Source organism: Oncorhynchus clarkii, chromosome 30, assembly GCF_045791955.1.
Source record: "Oncorhynchus clarkii lewisi isolate Uvic-CL-2024 chromosome 30, UVic_Ocla_1.0, whole genome shotgun sequence".
Classification (NCBI taxonomy): Eukaryota; Metazoa; Chordata; class Actinopteri; order Salmoniformes; family Salmonidae; genus Oncorhynchus; species Oncorhynchus clarkii.
In genome coordinates this window covers 20198254-20217623 of record NC_092176.1, presented here as the reverse complement: position 1 = coordinate 20217623, position 19370 = coordinate 20198254, and the positions used below count along the sequence as shown (strand labels likewise).

Below are 19370 nucleotides of genomic sequence, written 5' to 3'. Positions count from 1 at the left end.
TTTCCTGTCACTGGAACTAAGGGGCCTTGCCTGAATAATGAAAAACAGCCCCAGACCATTATTCCTCCTCCACCAAACTTCACAGTTGGCACTATGCATTCGGGCAGGTAGCGTTCTCCTGGCATCCGCCAAACCAAGATTTGTAGGTCGGACTGCCAGATGGTAATGCGTGATTCATCCCTCCAGAGAATGTGTTTCCACTGCTCCAGAGTCCATTGGTGGCGAGCTTTACACCACTCAGCCGATGCATGGCATTATGCATGGTGAGCGTAGGCTGCTCGGCCAAGGAAACCCATTTCATGAAGCTTCTGGCGAACAGTTCCTGCACGGACGTTGCTGCCAGAGGCAGTTTGGAACTCAATAGTGAGTGTTGCAAATGAAGACAGATCATTTTTACACACTTCAGCACTCGCCGGTCCCGTTCTGTGAGCTTGTGTGGCCTACCACTTCGTGGCTGAGCCTTGGTTGTGGCCTACCACTTCGTGGCTGAGCCTTGGTTGTTCCCTAGACCGGTTATTCCCAAACTGGGGTACGCAATGCCGTCGTGGGTACGCCAAATAAAAATGTGATTCACCTTTTCAAACAGTCCATTTAGATTTTCCAACGGGGCTATACATTTGAGTGAGTTTTTTTTCCTCGTCTGAGAAGCCTCGTTTCACTGCCAAAAATAAAATTAATCCATCTAGTGTTCAGCGAAATAACAACACAATGTCCAATACAGGTAGCCTAGTCAAAATATTAACATCCAATCACATTAACCGTTACTCTCTCGCGGGAATTCCACTGACGGTCATGTATGTAGCCAAACGTTTTTTTTTAAAAGCCCCGCGTCCATAGAGACACATACTAGCTCTACTGATAGTACTGCTACTACCAGCAGCACTACACCGAAACAGACAACACAAACAACTGGATTCGTTATCCCTTTCATGCCCTGCCTCCAGTCCACTTACCGATAGCTGAACAAGAGAGCCTCGTGGAAATTGCAACAAGCGGTTCTGTGAAAATTTAATTTAACCAGAAGCCACTGCCAGATTTCTAGTTAGGGCTGCGCTCAGAGTATCCTGCCTTGGCAAATTGCGCTGTCAAGACACTGATGCCTTTTGCAACCACGTACCTATGTGAGAGTGGATTCTCTCACATAGGTGCATGACAACTAAATACAGGCACAGACAGTGTGTGGAAATTGATCTAAGACTGAGACTCTCTCCAATACAACCCAACATTGCAGAGTTATGTGCATCCTTTCAAGCACACCCTTCTATTTAACCTGTGGTGAATTATTCACAATTTTTTGATGAACAAATAAGGCTTTATATGTAAGATGGAAAAATAAAGAGCAAAATAATAATAATTATTATTTGTTCCCTGGTCCTATAAGAGCTCTTTGTCACTTCCCACGAGCCGGATTGTGACAAAAACTCACACTCATTCTTATGTTTAATAAATGTATTGTATAGTGTGTGTGTGGCAGGCTTACAATGATGGCAAAAAAACAACAGAGTGCACTGACCCTGGTGCTACTCAGCTCGAAGATGAATATTTGAAGGGGTACGGGACTATAAAAAGTTTGGGAACCACTGCTCTAGATGTTTCCACTTCACAATAACAGCACTTACAGTTGACCAGGGCAGCTCTAGTAGGGCAGAAATTTGACCAACGGACTTGTTGGAAAGGTGGCATCCTATGACGGTGCAACTTTGGAAGTCACTGAGCTCTTCATTAAGGCCATTCTGCTGCCAATATTTGTCTATGGAGATTGCATGGCTGTGTGCTCGATTTTATACACCTGTCAGCAACGGGTGTGGCTGAAATAGCCAAATCCGCTAATTTGAAGGGGTGTCCACATACACTATATACACAATATATACAAATGTATCTAAGCAATAAGGCACGAGGAGGTGTGGTATATGGCCAATATACCACATCTAAGGGCTGTTGTTATGCACGACGCAGAGTTCCTGGATACAGCCCTTAGCCGCGGTGTATTGTCTATATACCACAAGCCCCCAATGTGCCTTATTGGTATTATAAACTGGTTACCAATGTAATTAGAACAGTAAAAAGTACTTTTTTGTCAAACCTGTGATATACCACGGCTTTCAGCCAATCAGCATTCAGGGCTCGAACCGCCCAGTTTATAAATAGCTTTAGCGTGGACATATCACATTCTGACCTCCAATTAAATCATCATCAAAATGTACTAGAATGTTAAATATTGATTGCAGGAAACAAAAAAACACATTGCAACAGCAATACAACGCGGCATCAGGAGTGAAAGTATCAGACACAGCAAAGGTAAAAAAACATTTATTTAGCCTACTGTAATTTTGACGAGGGCCTGAACAGAATGTGAAATTGTGATGACAGGACTTTGAAAGGTTTAAGTTTTTAAGGTTTAGACTGTCTCTGAGGGGTGTGACTAAAACTAACAGAGGGAGAAAGGATCCTAGCGCTACACATCTGTATACAGTATCTTCTGTGTGAGAAACAAGCTCAACAGGCTCAACAAACTTGGGCCAAACCCAAGTCTTAATGAAGGTAGACTATGTGCAGAATGCAGTCTAGGGGGTTCCTCTCCCTGGACAAGATCCCGCTGTGGCACCTGACTTTGTCTATGTACAGATTCACCTTTTCAAACAGTCCATTTAGATTTTCCAACGGGGCTATACATTTGGGTGAGTTATTTGCCCGTTTCACTGCCAAAAATGAAATTAAACCATCTAGTGTTCAGCGAAATAACAACACAATGTCAAATACAGGTAGCCTAGTCAAATAATTAACATCGAATCACATTAAGCATTACTCTCTCGCGGGAATTCCACTAACTGTCCGTATGTAGCCAAACTTTGCTGATGCTCATTCAGTTTACTCAAAAATGGATATATGGTTAAAAAAAAGCCCCACGTCCATAGAGACACATACCAGCTCTACTGATAGTACTGCTACTACCAGCAGTACAACTCCTGCACCTGTCGATGACACAAGTTGTTCTGCTTCCACGAGCACATCAATGCTGGCATCAGTAATTCTACATTTGTTGTTAGCTCAGCTAGCATGGACACTGACAGTTGTGAATCTGATGCAGCCAAAGACCTACTGCCCCTAACCCGGGAAAGCACCGAACAACAGACAGGGACGCTGGATCATCGAAGATGCGCAAATATGATGAATATTGATTTCGGGTTCACTTATATTGGGAATAGTGCCTTTCCTCAGCCACAGTGTGTTTGTTATATGTGCAAAAGTACTATCTCACAACTCGAGGAAACCTTCACTCTTGTGCAGACATTTAGAAACAAAACATGCCAATTTGAAAAATAAGGCACAGGAGTTTTTTGAGCGATAATTAAGACGACTTTTGAGTAGTGAGACATGTATAAAAGCAACAGATACTATTAATAAGAAGGGTCTAGAAGCGTCTTATAGAGGTCGACCGAATATGATTTTTCAACGGCGATACCAATTATTGGAGGACCAAAAAAAGCAGATACCGATTAATCGGCCAATTTTTTAAATGTATTTGTAATAATGACATTTAAAACAATACTGAATGAACACTTATTTTGACTTAATATAATATATCAATAAAAATCTATTTAGCCTAAAATAAGTAATGAAACATGTTCAATTTGGTTTAAATAATGCAAAAACAAAGTGTTGGAGAAGAAAGTAAAAGTGCAATATGTGCCATGTAAAAAAGCTAACATTTAAGTTCCTTGCTCAGAACATGAGAACATATGAAAGCTGGTGGTTCCTTTTAACATGAGACTTCAATATTCCAAGGTAAGAGGTTTTAGGTTGTAGTTAATATAGTATTTATAGGACTATTTCTCTCTATACCATTTGTATTTCATATACCTTTGACTATTGGATGTTCTTATAGGCACTTTAGTATTGCCAGTGTAACAGTATAACTTCTGTCCATATCCTCGCCCCTACACATCGACAACAGCCACCCTCGAAGCATCGTTACCCATCGCTCCACAAAATCCGCGGCCCTTGCAGAGCAAGGGGAACAACTACTCCAAGTCTCAGAGCGAGTGACGTTTGAAATGCTATTAGCGCGCACCCCACTAACTAGCTAGCCATTTCACATCGATTACACCAACTTAATCTCGGGAGTCGATAGGCTTGAAGTCATAAACAGCTCAATTCTTGAAGCACAGCGAAGAGCTGCTGGCAAAACGCACGAAAGTGCTCTTTGAATGAGTGCTTACGAGCCTGCTGCTGCCTATCATCGCTCAGTCAGACTGCTCTATCAAATATCAAATCATAGACTTAATTATAATATAATAACACACAGAAATACGTGCCTTAGGTCATTAATATGGTTGAATCCGGAAACTATCATTTCGAAAAACAAAACGTTTATTATTTCAGTGAAATACGGAACCGTTCCGTATTTTATCTAACGGGTGGCATCCCTAAGTCTAAATATTGCTGTTACATTGTACAACATTCAATGTTATGTCATAATTACATAAAATTCTGGCAAATTAGTTCGCAACGAGCCAGGCGGCCCAAACTGTTGCATTTACCCTGACTATGCAGGTTTAAAAATATATACTTCTGTGTATTGATTTTAAGAAAGGCATTGGTGTTGATGGTTAGGTAAAACGATTGTGCTTTTTTCGCAAATGCGCTTTTGTTAAATCATCCCCTGTTTGGCGAAGTTGGTTGTCTTTGTTAGAAATAGTCTTCACACAGTTCGCAACAAGCCAGGCGGCCCAAACTGCTGCATATACCCTGACTCTGTTGCAAGAGAAGTGACACAATTTACCTAGTTAAAAGAAATTCATGTTAGCAAGCAATATTAACTAAATATGCAGGTTTAAAAATATATACTTGTGTGTATTGATTTTAAGAAAGGCATTGATGTTTATGGTTATGTACACGTTGGAGCAACGACAGTCCTTTTTCGCGAATGCGCACCGCATCGATTATATGCAATGCAGAACAAGCTACATAAACGAGTAATATCATCAACCATGTGTAGTTAACTAGTGATTATGATTGATTGATTGATTGTTTTTATAAGATAAGTTTAATGCTAGCTAGCAACTTACCTTGGCTTTTTACTGCATTCGCGTAACAGGCAGGCTCCTCGTGGAGTGCAATGAGAGGCAGGTGGTTAGAGCATTGGACTAGTTAACTGTAAGGTTGCAAGTTTGAATCACAGAGCTGACAAGGTAAAAATCTGTGGTTCTGCCCCTGAACAAGGTAGTTAACCCACCGTTCCTAGGCCGTCATTGAAAATAAGAATGTGTTCTTAAATGACTTGCCAAATTCAATAAAGGTGTAAAAATATATATATATATGTTGTGTTTTTTTTAAATCGGCCAAATCGGTGTCCAAAAATACAGATTTCCGATTGTTATGAAAACTTGAAATCAGCCCTAATTAATCGGCCATTCCGATTAATCGGTTGACTTCTAGTGTCTTATATGGTGAGCTACCGAGTGGCTCGGACAGGCAAGCCACATATTATTGTGGAGGACTTAATTCTTCCTGCTGCCACGGATATGGCTGGGACAATGCTGGGGGGAAAAGCCCAAAAAAACTACAGACAATGTCTTCATCAAACAACACTGTTTCATGACGCAACCGTGACATTGCAGGAGATGTTTTGAAATTCTTACTGCTTCGCATACAAGCCAGTGAATTATATGCGTTACAGCTGGATGAGTCAACAGACGTGGCGGGCCTGGCACAGCTCCTGGTATATGCCCGTTACGTTTATGGGGGGTCAATTAAGGAAGACATCCTCTTCTGCAAACCGGGAGAGGATATTTTTTAAGTACTGGACAGCTTTGCAAGCAGTTGCTCTGTCACACGCTGATCAGATTCACCTGTCCTTGTTATTGTCTCCACCCCCTCCAGGTGTCACTTGTTATCCCTGAGGTATTTCTCCTTGTGTTTCCTGTCTCTCTGTGCCAGTTCGTCTTGTATGTTCCAAGTCAACCAGTATGTTTTTCCCGTGCTCCTGCCTTTTCTATTCTCTTTTACTAGTCCTCACAGTTTTGACCCTTGCCTGTTCTGGACTCTGTACACGCCTGCCTGACCATTCTGCCTGCCCTGACCTCAAGCCTGCCTGCCACACTGTACCTCCTGGACTCTGAACTGGTTTTGGTTTTTTGCCTGTCCAAGACCATTCTCTTGCCTACCCATCTTGAATATAATAAATAGCAAAGACTCAAACCATCTGCCTCCAGTGTTTGCATCTGGGTCTCGCCTTGTGCCCTGATATGCTCCCGATGCCACTTGGGTACACTGCAGCAAACACCGAGAGGCTCTTGCTGCCAAAGGAATGTCTGACAGCTTGAAAGACGTTTTGAACGCTACATTGAAAATGGTTAACACTATAAAAACCATAAACATAGCCTACCTATGGCTTTTGTAATTCCTTTGGCCAAGGGCCTCCCGTGTTGGGCAGTGGTCTAAGCTGTGCCACTAGAGATTCTGGGTTCGAGTCCAGGCTCTGTCGTAGCCGGCCGCGACCAGAGACACATCGGGCGGCGCACAATTGGCCCAGCGTAGACCTGGTTAGGGGAGGGTTTGGCCGGCAAGGATGTCCTTGTCCCATCGCGCACTAGCGACTCCTGTGGCGGGCCAGGCTCAAAGCACGCTGACATGGTCGCCAGGTGTACAGTGTTTCCTCAGACACATTGGTGCGGCTGGTTTCTGGGTTAAGTGGGCATTGTGTCAAGAAGCAGTGTGGCTTGGTTGGGTTGTGTTTCGGAGGACGCACAGCTCTTGACCTTCGCCTCTCCCGAGTCTGTACTGGAGTTGCAGCGATAACGCAAGACAGTAACTACCAATTGGATACCACAAAATTGGGGAGAAAAACAGATTAAAATTGTACAAATAAAAAATAATGAAAAGTACAAATCAAATTTTAGAAAATCCTTCGGACAGGTCAGAAGCAACTGCCAAGAGCTGCTTGAATACAGAGGGGAGATGATGTGTTGTTGTTTGCGGTTCCATCTTGCTCTGGTATACTGGGGGGATGTTGGCGTAAATGTTTCAACATATTTGAGGTGTTGGCAGCTCGTTGAGCATGGCGACATACCGTTAACGTTTTACCCACAACTGTCTGTCCATCGGCAATTTAATTTACTTGGAAGCCAAAATGTTGAACAAAACTGGAGATTTAAACGATGATGAAGGATACTCCAATTCTGGTTTATCAACCCCATCACTCGCCATCATACAGAACTAGTTATTTAAAAAAATAAAAGTTTACCATTATTTAACTAGGCAAGTCAGTTAAGAACTAATTCTTATTTACAATGATGGCCTACTAGGGAACAGTGGGATAACTGCCTTGTTCAGGGGCAGAATGACAGATTTTTATCTTGTCTGCTCGGGGATTCGATCCAGCAACTTTTGTTACTGAAGTGAAGTGACTATGGAAAGATAATAAACAGCGAGTAGCAGCAGTGTACATGTAGGTAGGGGTGAAGTGACTATGGATAGAAAATAAACAGCGAGTAGCAGCAGTGTACATGTAGGTAGGGGTGAAGTGACTGGATAGATAATAAACAGTGAGTAGCAGCAGTGTACATGTAGGTAGGGGTGAAGTGACTATGGATAGATAATAAACAGTGAGTAGCAGCAGTGTACATGTAGGTAGGGGTGAAGTGACTATGGATAGATAATAAACAGAGAGTAGCAGGAGTGTACATGTAGGTAGGGGTGAAGTGACTATGGATAGATAATAAACAGTGACTAGCAGCAGTGTACATGTAGGTAGGGGTGAAGTGACTATGGATAGATAATAAACAGAGTAGCAGCAGTGTACATGTAGGTAGGGGTGAAGTGACTATGGATAGATAATAAACAGAGTAGCAGCAGTTTACATGTAGGTAGGGGTGAAGTGACTATGGATAGATAATAAACAGAGTAGCAGCAGTGTACATGTAGGTAGGGGTGAAGTGACTATGGATAGATAATAAACAGAGTAGCAGCAGTGTACATGTAGGTAGGGGTGAAGTGACTATGGATAGATAATAAACAGTGACTAGCAGCAGTGTACATGTAGGTAGGGGTGAAGTGACTATGGATAGATAATAAACAGAGTAGCAGCAGTGTACATGTAGGTAGGGGTGAAGTGACTATGGATAGATAATAAACAGAGTAGCAGCAGTTTACATGTAGGTAGGGGTGAAGTGACTATGGATAGATAATAAACAGAGTAGCAGCAGTGTACATGTAGGTAGGGGTGAAGTGACTATGGATAGATAATAAACAGAGTAGCAGCAGTGTACATGTAGGTAGGGGTGAAGTGACTATGGATAGATAATAAACAGTGAGTAGCAGCAGTGTAAAAACAAAGGGGAGGTCAATGTAAATAGTCCAGGTGGTCATTCGCTGTGTTATGGCTTGGGGGTAGAAGCTATTAATAAGGAGGCTTTTGGTACCGCTTGCCGTGCGGTAAGCAGAAAGAACCGTCTGTGACTTGGGTGGCTGGAATTTTTGACAACTTTTTGGGCTTTCCTCTGACATTGCCTAGTGTATATCTCCTGGATGGCAGGAAGCTTGGTCCCTGTGATGTACTGGGCTGTACGCACTACCCTCTGTAGCTCCTCACAGTCAGATGCCGAGCATTTGCTATACCAGGCAGTGATACAACCGGTCAGGATGCTCTCGATGGTGCAGCTGAGAACTTTTTGAGGATCTGGGGACCCGTGCCAAATCTTTTCAGTCTCCTGAGAAGGAAAGGGTGTTGTTGTGGCCGCTTCACGACGGTCTTGGTGTGTTTGAACCATAATAGTTCGTTGGTGATGTGGACACCAAGGAATCTTGAAACTCTCGACCCGCTCCACTACAGCCCCGTCGATGTGAATGGGGGCCTGTTCGGCTGTCCTTTAACTCTAGTCCACGATCAGCTCCTTTGTCTTGCTCACATTGAAGGAGAGGTTGTAGTCCTGTCACCAGTGCCAGGTCTCTGACCTCCTCCCTATAGGCTGTCTCATCGTTGTCGGTGATCAGGCCTACCACTGTTGTGTTGTCAGCAAATGTAATGATGGTGTTGAAGTCGTGCTTGGCCATGCATTCGGGGGTGAACAGAGAGTACAGGATGGGTCTAAGCACGCACCCCTGAGGGGTCCCCGTGTTGAGGATCAGCATGGCAGATGTGTTGTTACCTACCCTTATCACCTGGGGACGGCCCGTCAGGAAGTCTAGAATCCAGTTGCAAAGGGAGGTGAATGCTGAGCTGTTTTCAATGAACAGCATTCTCACGTAGGTATTCCTTTTGTCCAGGCGGGAAAGGGCAGTGTGGACGGCGATTGAGATTGTGTCAACTGTGGATCTGTGATTTAAACACATTGTCTTATTGAAGTGTTTTTTTTGTGTGATTGTTTTGTCTTCAACAGATCATACCTGGAGGCTCAAGGCTTCAATCCCCTGTGCCCACCTCTCTCAATGCTACTGCACAAGATACACCCGCTAGCAGACTGATGGCTCAAGGTATGTGTGTTTGTATATATAGTGTAGCTAAATGTGAACAGGTTTTATATACAGATCTCATGTAGCACCAAACAAATTAAGAGTCAGAGTTAAAGGAACCATCTCATGCACAGTTCCTCATATCAAGACCAACCATGACAGTTAATTTATATATACAGACTATGCCTCTACACACCAATTTTTGGTATGGTGTATGTTTCGACCCATGTCTCCCGTCCATCTTTGCTCCTCTTTCCTGTATTGTAGATCAGTGACACAGACAGCAATGTTAATATCTGCTCCCCTATTTTACTCTGCAGGTCAGAGTGACACAGACACCATTGACTCTGTCCTCTCCCAGGACTCCAGACTGGCTGACCCTGCTCCTGACCCCACCTGTGTCATTGTAACGCCAGACCTTTTATCGGCACTCTGCGGCCTCCTGGCCAACCTGTTAGCCGTGCTACCGGAGTTCACCCTCTCAGCCCTCACACACAGCCAGCTCTTCCAATCACTGGCCAGGTCAGAGGTCAAATAAACACTATCGCACTAGTCTCACTATCCCAATTACTGGCCAAATCAAATACAGTCTTTGGAGCACTGGCCATCCACAATACAATTTACAGTGATGAATTGTCCTGTCCGAAGGGATGGACTTAAACCCTGTTTCTGTTTCCTGTGTGTTCTAGTTTGGTGGACGCAGCAGCCATAGAGAGATGTCTGGGTGAGCTGAAGACTAACGCACTACCAGGAGACCAGGAGGACATTAAACGGCAGGTAACTGGGTTACATCATTTAGTACCAATGAATGCTTCAACGTAAGATTCACATTATCTCTATCGAGCATGTTGTTAACCACTAGGCTACCAGCCGCCCGCTGTAACTCACAAAAGGATAGTTCGAAATGCGCTAGGCTCTAGTTGTTACATTTAATAATGGACCCGGAGAGGATGGCTGCCGTCTTATTGGCTGCCGTCTTATTGGCTCTTAATATGCTATTTTGTTTGTTTTTTCGCATTGTTTGTAATTTATTTTGTACATAATGCTGCTGTTACCGTCTCTTATTACCGGCCCTCATCCCAGTCATTCGCAGGAGAAAGACACAGATTTTGCGAAAGGAGATTGGTTTCACGGAATCCCCAGTTACTGCTGCTCATTCCGTGCACCAGTTCCGGAGGTCTACATCACCGGCCTCTAGGCGTCACTGAACTGTTACTTTACGCACACCTGATTCCCATTCCCCCTGTTTAGTAATTGTATATATATATATATATATATATATGCCCTTTGTTCACCATTGTTTTGTCAGTTCTTATTCCCATGTCCTTGGTCTGTGAGTACCTGTGCTTTGTTATTTCGGCTTTCGTGCTGCGTGTATTGTGCAGTTGTTATTACGGGTTTCTTCCCGTGTATTGTTGTGCATTTGTTATTACGGGTCTCGCCCGTGGAGTGTATTGCGGGTCTCGTCCTGTGTATTTATTAGAGGTTTAACCTTGCTCTTTTGTTTGGGTTACATCCCTGTGTGTTTGTTTTGGGCTTCATCCCCGTGCCTTTTCATGGCATGTTGTATATTTTGGGTGGCGTATTAAACCCCCCTATTACGAATTCCTGCGCCTGTCTCTAATAATTTATACAATTCATGTATGTCCTACCAATGGGACATTAAAAACTGTAAAATCTTATGTTTCACCGAGACGTGGCTAAACGATGACATTAATAACATACAGCTGGCGGGTTAAACACTCTATCGGCAGGATAGTACAGCAGCCTCTGGTGAGACAAGGGGTGGCGGTCTGTGTATATTTGTAAACAACAGCTGGCGCATGGTATCTAAGGAAGTCTCTAGCTATTGCTTGCCTGAGGTAGAGTATCTAATGATAAGCTGTAGACCACACTTTCTACCTAGAGAGTTTTCATCTGTATTTTTCTTAGATGTCTACATACCACCACAGACATCTAAGACCGCACTCAATGAGCCGTATACCGCCATAGGCAAAAAGGAAAACGCTCATCCAGACGCGGCGCACCTAGTGGCCAGGGACTTCAATGCAAGGAAACTTACATCAGTTTTACCTCATTTCTGTCAGCATGTTAAATGTGCAACCAGAGGGGAAGAAAAAAAACTCTGGACCACCTTTATTCCACACACAGAGACATGTACAAAGCTCACCCTCGCCCTCCATTTGGCAAATCTGACCATAATTCTATCCTCCTGATTCCTGCTTACAAGCAAAAATTAAAAGCAGGAAGCACCAGTGACTCGGTCAAAAAAAAGTGGTCAGATGAAGCAGATGCTAAACTACAGGACTGTTTTTCTATCACAGACTGGAATATGTTCCGGGATTCCTCCGATGGCATTGAAGAGTACAGCACATCAGTCATTGGCTTCATCAATAAGTGCATTGATGACGTCGCCTCCACAGTGACTGTACATACATACCCCAACCAGAAGCCATGGATTACAGGCAACATCCACACTGGCCTAAAGGCTAGAGCTGCCGCTTTCAAGGAGCGGGACTCCAACCCGGAAGCTTATAAGAATTCCCGCTTTGCTCTCCAACGAACCATTAAACAGGCAAAGCATCAATAAAGGACTAAGATCGAATAAAACTACACCGGCTCTGACGCTCGTCGGATGTGGCAGGGCTTGGAAATTATTACAGACTACAAAGGGAAGCACAGCCAAGAGCTGCCCAGTGACACGAGCCTACCAGACGAACTAAATTACTTATATGCTTGCTTCGAGGCAAGTAACACTGAAACATGCATGAGAGCATCAGCTGTTCCGGACAACTGTGTGATCATGCTCTTCGTAGCCGATGTGAGTTAGACCTTTAAACCGTTCAACATTCACAAGGCCGCAGGGCCAGATGAATTACCAGGATGTGTACTCTGAGCATGCGCTGACCAACTGGCAAGTGTCTTCACTGACATGTTCAACCTCTCCCTGTCGGAGTCTGTAATGCCAACATGTTTTAAGCAGACCACCATAGTCTCTGTGCCCAAGAACACTAAGGTAACCTGCCTAAATGACTACCAATCCGTAGCACTCACGTTCGTAGCCATGAAGTGTTTTGAAAGGCTGGTCATGGCTCACATCAACACAATCATTACAGAAACCCTAGACCCCTTCCAATGTGCATACCGCCCCAACAGATCCACAGATTATGCAATCTCTATTGCACTCCACACTGCCCTTTCACACCTGGACAAAAGGAACACCTATGTGAGAATGCTATTCATTGAAGAGCTCAGCGTTCAACACCATAGTGCCCTCAAAGCTCATCCCTAAGCTAAGGACCCTGGGACTAAACACCTCCCTCTGCAACTGGATCCTGGACTTCCTGACGGGCCGCCCCCAGGTGGTAAGGGTAGGTAACAACACATTATCCACGCTGATCCTCAACACGAGAGATGATTGTGGACTACAGGAAAAAGAGGACTGGACACGCCCCCATTCTCAACGACGAGGCTGTAGTGGAGAAGATTGAGAGCTTCAAGTTCCAACTACTCGGCCTCCGACCGCAAGGCACTACAGAGGGTAGTGGGTACGGCCCAGTACATCACCGGGCCAAGCTTCCTGCCATACAGGACCTCTGTACCAGGCAGTGTCAGAGGAAGGCCCTAAAAATTGTCAAAGGCTCCAGCCACATAGACTGTTCTCTCTGCTTCTGTACGGCAAGCGGTACCGGAGCGTCAAGTCTAGGTCCAAGAGGCTTCTAAACAGCTTCTACCCGAAAAGCCATAAGACTCCTGAACATCTAATCAAATGGCTACCCAGACTGTTTGTATTGCCCCCCTCCACCTCTTCTATGCTGCTGCTACTCTCTGTTAATATCTATGCATAGTCACAACATCTCCTCGACCAACCGGGGCCCCCGCACATTGACTCTGTAACGGTACCCACTGTATGTAGCTTCGCTATTGTTATTTTACTGCTGCCCTGTAATTATTTCTTACTTTTATTTTTGTTGTACTTTCTTAAAACTCCATTGTTGGTTAAGGGCCTGTAAAGTAAGCATTTCACTGTAAGGTCTATCTATACCTGTTGTATTCGGCGCATGTGACAAATACATTTATTAGATTTTTAACAAAATAGCCTGAATCACCAGATTTACTCAAGATGCATAGGCCTACAACCGTGTAGGCAAAGCCTATAGACCAAGTGTTTTTATTTTGTAAATATGCTGTTTTTTGATGTATTCCTTCCGGTTCACAGTGTGGACCAAACTGAGGCTCCCGTAATGAACGGTTCGGTATGAATATGTGTACCATTACACCACAACAATCAAGTGAGAGTGAGGAGTTTCCCTAGATCAGTGGATATTAGTGGTTATCCTGATGGCTATAATAGATCTTCTTCACCTCAAGTCCTCCTCCCCCTTAAAGCAAAGATTCACCCATTTTTTATGTTAGATCGTTTTTGGGCATCTTTGAGCGATGTTCTATCGATTCCCGGGGTCATTTCATTTTCCATGTGTGTCTGAGCTCTTGCCATTCACGTTGGGCAGAAATACAGCCGGTATGACGCAAAATGCATCACTGGCTGTATTTCTGTATTTTGAAAGTTCTTTATCATGAAAACTACTTGATTGCAGGCTTGCAAAACATTTTGGGACTGTATCAACAGTGCACTAATGAAACAAATACCAAAAGATAGTTTGACTGGAATTGTATTTATTTTAAGTATCATCAAACACCACTCCAGGGGTTGGGGAACACAGTAATCTCAGCCTCATGATACAGGGAAACATTTGAGAGAGAGTGAGAAGATACCCAGTGACTAACTTTCCTTTTCACACTTTATGCTGTTATAAATCAGTTTCTCTGACATGTGCTTTGAACAGAGAACGCAAACATAACAATCTGCAGCGTATAATGAAGCTGAACTACCTGTCCATGCATCTGGGTGTGCATTGGGGAAATAAAGGCAAAGATATGCCACTAATTCAATTCAGACAGCAAAAAATGTACATACTATTTATTTCAAGTCTCCTATTGCATTTGGCTTTGTTGTCACTCTCTTTAGGGATACTGAATTAAGTAAAAATGACTGTAAATCAGGATACAAAACAAGTTCCCACAAGCCCAGCATGGAGGATAATTGATCTGTGCAAAGATCCTGTCCACATAACAAAACACACATCAACACCTACAGAGTCATCTCAAAATAACAACTTGCCATTTAAGAATCTAGTGCGCCTGTCGTCCATGTTTGAAAGGCAGGAATTCCACTGTTTACAACATCCTAAAAATAAAAAGCTGTGTGCACTTTTAATCCCTTTATCTATTTCTGGCAGTAGACGTGTATTGTTGATGTCATTGTGTGTGAGGGGGACATCAGTTCTATCAGTGAGTTGATGGTGTATGGCTGGAGTGATGCCATGTTGTCCTTTACACAGGCCTGAGAGGGAGTCACCATCAGTCTTCACAACCTGTTACAGTAGGGGGGTTCAGCTACTTTGTCAACCAAATAATTAAAGAGAAACCTCCGCCTTTTGGCCCAACAAGCATACATTTGCAGAAAGAATGTGAATGTTTTCAGTACAGTGGCACAGAGAGGGGGCAACCTTGGGTAGTGTGCCGTGGTAGTGCGGCCTCCCTCCAGAACAGTGGCACTGCGTCAGGGCTGCCCTTCAGTGCAGAACCACCATATGGGCAGCAGTGGTCACAGGCCCCTGTCAGCACTGGAGAGTGAGTCACACTGGCCTCAAATACAGTAGACTGGGGAGTGCACCTCACCATAGAAGCCCACAGAACCTGACCAACTGACAGCTGCATTAAGAGACATGGTCTGGAATTCACATATTAAGAGGCATTGATGGACAAACATCACACTATTTCTCTTTCTCTTCTTTATTTGTTTGTTTGACAGACAAATAAAGTGGAACAAATGTGCAGGTGATTCTGCAGTCAGAGTTTATTAGTTTGTTTAAAAAAAAAAATGTAAGACTGACGAGAGACCATTACAAAACCTGGACGAAAAACCCAAGATCACTCAAAGAGACTACCATATGTGACTGCTCCAATCAATATCATTACTACCCTGTTATAACAACAGGCACAGTTCAGCTGCAAACCTTGTTGGAAAATACATCATGTGAAAATAGAAGATGACAAACTATGAACACTGCAACTCAGATGGGCCACAGTGTCAGAAGATAACTGACTAATATTTACAACCTAAACGACAAAATAACAACACAAAGGGCAACCTGCAACAGCTCTCAATATTGTTGAGATAAGCATGGGTTGGGCACTTGCATGATGAATCAGTACTGAATCCGTAGCTGCAGATACCTCAAGAAAAGAAAGGTACAGTGGAAAGGTACATACAGTATGTTGCAACATGGTACTCGTGGTTAGAGCGTTGGGCTGACAAGTTAAAAGCTGTCGTTCGTTCCCTGAGCAAGCCAGCAAACCCACTGTTCCCCCGGCACCTCTCTCATTCAGAGGGGTTGGGTTAAATGCGGAAGACACATTTCAGTTGAAGGAATTCAGTTGCATAACTGACTAGGTATCCCCCTTTCCCAATCGGCGAAAATGTAAAAGTTACCCAAACAGGCTCATTTTTAAATCACTCAATGGCAACAAGTTATCCCCAAAAACCAGACATAGGGAACTGTTTTTAGTGTTATAATGCATCTCTTTTCAACAGCATACAACAAATCCAGAGTTGTTGACTAACTCCCTCTTGCATTAGTTGATCTCTTGTGCGCTGATAAAGAGATTGTAGATAGTGGTAACAATGTAACAAGTCAAGGGAATCATGCATGATTATACTGCATCGCATCCTTCACCTACTACTAGACAGACATCTCTGATCGTGAGCCATTGAGAGAATAATGAACACTGCATATGCAATTGGATTTTGAATTGCTGCTGTCTGTGGAGGAAATTATTGAAATTGTTCCGCGCTTTTCACTGTGACCCAAAGTAAACCCACCATCTTTACACAAGTCAGTTACCTAGCAACATCGCGACATGGTAATCACAAATTGATGGCTCGCAATGCTCATCACATGCATAAAAATGATGCGCACTCGCACGCTGAAATAGAATACTGCCTAGGACTTACCCAAAATCAAAGTTAATTGGCCGTTCCCTCTCGGTCACGAGCGCGTTTTGGTTCCTCTGTGGGATACTCAGCAGACATAGAAAATAAAAAGTGGCATTACTTGCCAGCTTGAAATGTTACAATGTAGCCAACAATTAATTTAGTCCTTTTCCTTTCCGTTGTCTTGAGGACGTTTGATAGTTGAACTACTTCATGTAAACAGGAATTAGGGACAGCCTCAGGTCATCATCTTTCTTGAGCTGTATCCAAGTCCTCACATTTCCTTGAACAAATAACTACGTTGGCCCCAAACTGTATGGTAGTAAACCGATAAAAAGCGGGGTCAAGTATTGACAACCGACGGAAAATCCATGTAGTCTACTAAAACGTTATTGTTTCCAGTAGTAATTCACACGCGAGTTGCCTTCATCACTTCAGTTACCGCTCAAGCGAAAAAGACGCTCTGGATTCAAACACCGGTAAAACCGAGGTCCGTAAATCCACTTGAATCAAGAGTATTGCGACAATATGGTGAAGATACTCGCAATCCTGAGCTTCTGAGGGTTGCCTCTAGTCTTGTTTGCTGCATACGTGAACCACAACTATGAATTTGCTTCCTTCTCGAGCTCAGGCCAAATGGAATGCGCCCCCTGTTGGCCAAATGCTCGTACATTGGCCAAATGCTCCGCAAACGGAAATGTGTTACCTCTGGTTCGTTCAGCCATTCCCATGGGTAAAGAATAGGGTTTGGGGAAAAACTCCGGAAAATGAAGTCAGGTTTAGGAGATCCTATGCGTTAGTTAACATTAGCTTTATGCATTATGAGGCTTTTATGTTCTTTATGTGCTTTATTTATCACATAAATGATTAAAAATTCACAAAAAGTGACATTAGCTGATGAAGATTATCTCATAAGAGAACATCTCCTAAACCTGTGTTTAACACATTTTTGGCGTTAATCCAAAAACCCTCCAAAAACACCATTCGTTTCCCAATAGGCTTTGTACAAAGACCCATGGCGGAGTTACTGCATGCAAAAAGATGCCATTACTATTTCTCTCTATATGATGCATTCTTATGAAAATATCAAATGATGTCAAGGAAAAATGTAGGTTGTGCATACGACAGTGAAATAAGGCTTAACATTCAATTAAAATAATGTAAAATCTATTCAATTGGTATAGAGTACCACAGTATGATTCAAAATACCCATAAACCTAGAGGACATGCAAGGAAATGATTCCAATCATTTTTCCAGCATTAATTTTAGAAACACTTAAAATAAGGGCTGTGTTTCATGTAGGTTTACCCTGGTGTGATGTTTAGATAACCGTGTAAACCTCTCTAGGATAAGGTGACTTTTATCAATATATTCACCTTTATTTACCCCGCCCAAAATGAAATGCTAATTAGCTTCTAATGTAGCTATCATAAAGAACTACAAATGCCATGATGATCTGAATGGAGGCAAAAGTAAGAATCTCTGGATTAACTATCAAATGTTAGCTAAAGTGTTAATTAATAAATAGGCTACAGTTCTTTAAATGGACAATTATGTGAACTGTCTTCAGCTAGTTTTAAGTTGACACAATACCCGTTGGCAAAGGTATCAGCTAGAGATGACATGCAGGAGCTTGCAGGGATTTGTAGTTTTGCACGATGTCTAGTTTGACGCTAATTCGCATGTTCGAATCTGAGAGTAAATAGAGCCGAATATACTGATAAAAGTCACCTTGTCCGAGAGATTTACATGGTTATTAAAACGTCACACCACGGTTAGTCTACACAAAACACAGCCCTTATTTGAAGTATTTCTAAAATCCCCAATGGGAAAATGAACGATGGAAAAACTATTGGTTTGATTGGTATTATGACACCTCCACAGTGGTGCTCTACAGGAAGCAGCATGAAAACCCAGCCTACAGTTGATGGTGACCATATATCTCTGACTGCATTCAGGGTAAGGAAACAAATATGTAATTTTGGAATATGGGTGAACTATCCTTTTAAAAGCCAAAAGAAACCATAAAGTAAAGTGAAATATTTGGAAATCTGGTCTCTTTTCCTTTGTATACGCTTAATGTTGTATGCTTTAAAACAAGATGGGGCCTTGCAGTCACATGTTGCATTGTTTATAGCCAGACCTACTCCTCAGCACCCTGTCAGACGATCCTGCAGGTGAAGAAGCCAGATGTGGAGGTCTTGGTCTGGCGTGGTTACACGTGGTCTGCGGTTGTGAGGCCGGTTGGACGTACTGCCAAATTCTCTAAAATGACGTTGGAGGCAGCTTATGGTAGAGAAATTAACATACAATTTTCTGGCAACAGGTCTGATGGACATTCCTGCAGTCAGTATGCGAATTGTAAGGTCCTTCAAAACATGAGACATCTGTAGTATTGTGTTGTGTGACAAAACTGCACATCTTAGATTGGCCTTTTATTGCCCCCAGCACAAGGTGCACCTGTGTAATGATCATGCTCTTTAATCAGCTTTTTGATATGCCACACCTATCAGGTCTACAGATTATCTTGGCAAAGGAGAAATGATCACTAACAGGAATGTAAACAAAATTTGTTGTCAAAATTTGAGATAAACACGCTTTTTTGTGTGTATGGAAAAGTTTGAGGATCTTTTTTAATTTTTTTATAATTCCAGCTCTGTCCATTTGGTTGTTGATCAATGCTAGACAGACATTTTCAAGTCTTGCCATAGATTTTCAAGCATTTCAAATCTGTATCTAGGCCACTCAGGAACATTCAATGTCATCTTGGTAAGCAACTCCAGTGTATATTTGGCTTGAGTTTCAGGTTATTGTCATGCTGTAAATTGAATTTGTCTCCCAGTGAAAGTTGGAATGCAG

At 42.9% G+C, this 19370-nt stretch overlaps 2 protein-coding genes across 3 annotated transcripts in view; one reads left to right on the top strand and one right to left on the bottom strand.

The window, feature by feature from the left end:
* LOC139390122 (membrane-associated phosphatidylinositol transfer protein 2-like) overlaps positions 1-17066 on the bottom strand; it is a 95280-nt gene extending 78214 nt beyond the window's left edge. For both annotated transcript variants that reach the window (XM_071137287.1, XM_071137289.1), the window contains exon 1: positions 16532-17066. The gene's annotated coding sequence lies outside the window, so the exon portion shown is untranslated. The remainder of the gene's footprint in view (positions 1-16531) is intronic.
* LOC139389503 (rotatin-like) lies at positions 537-10651 on the top strand. The gene is made up of 5 exons (XM_071136327.1): positions 537-548; positions 9381-9474; positions 9774-9975; positions 10143-10230; positions 10547-10651. The coding sequence occupies exons 1-5, from the start codon at positions 537-539 to the stop codon at positions 10649-10651; spliced, it is 501 nt and encodes a 166-aa protein (XP_070992428.1).
* Positions 17067-19370: the final 2304 nt, after the last annotated feature.

Coding starts and splice junctions, on each gene's coding strand:
- LOC139389503 (XM_071136327.1), top strand. Junction 9,475..9,773: donor TAGCAGACTGATGGCTCAAG/GTATGTGTGTTT, acceptor TTTACTCTGCAG/GTCAGAGTGACACAGACACC. Junction 9,976..10,142: donor CTCTTCCAATCACTGGCCAG/GTCAGAGGTCAA, acceptor TGTGTGTTCTAG/TTTGGTGGACGCAGCAGCCA.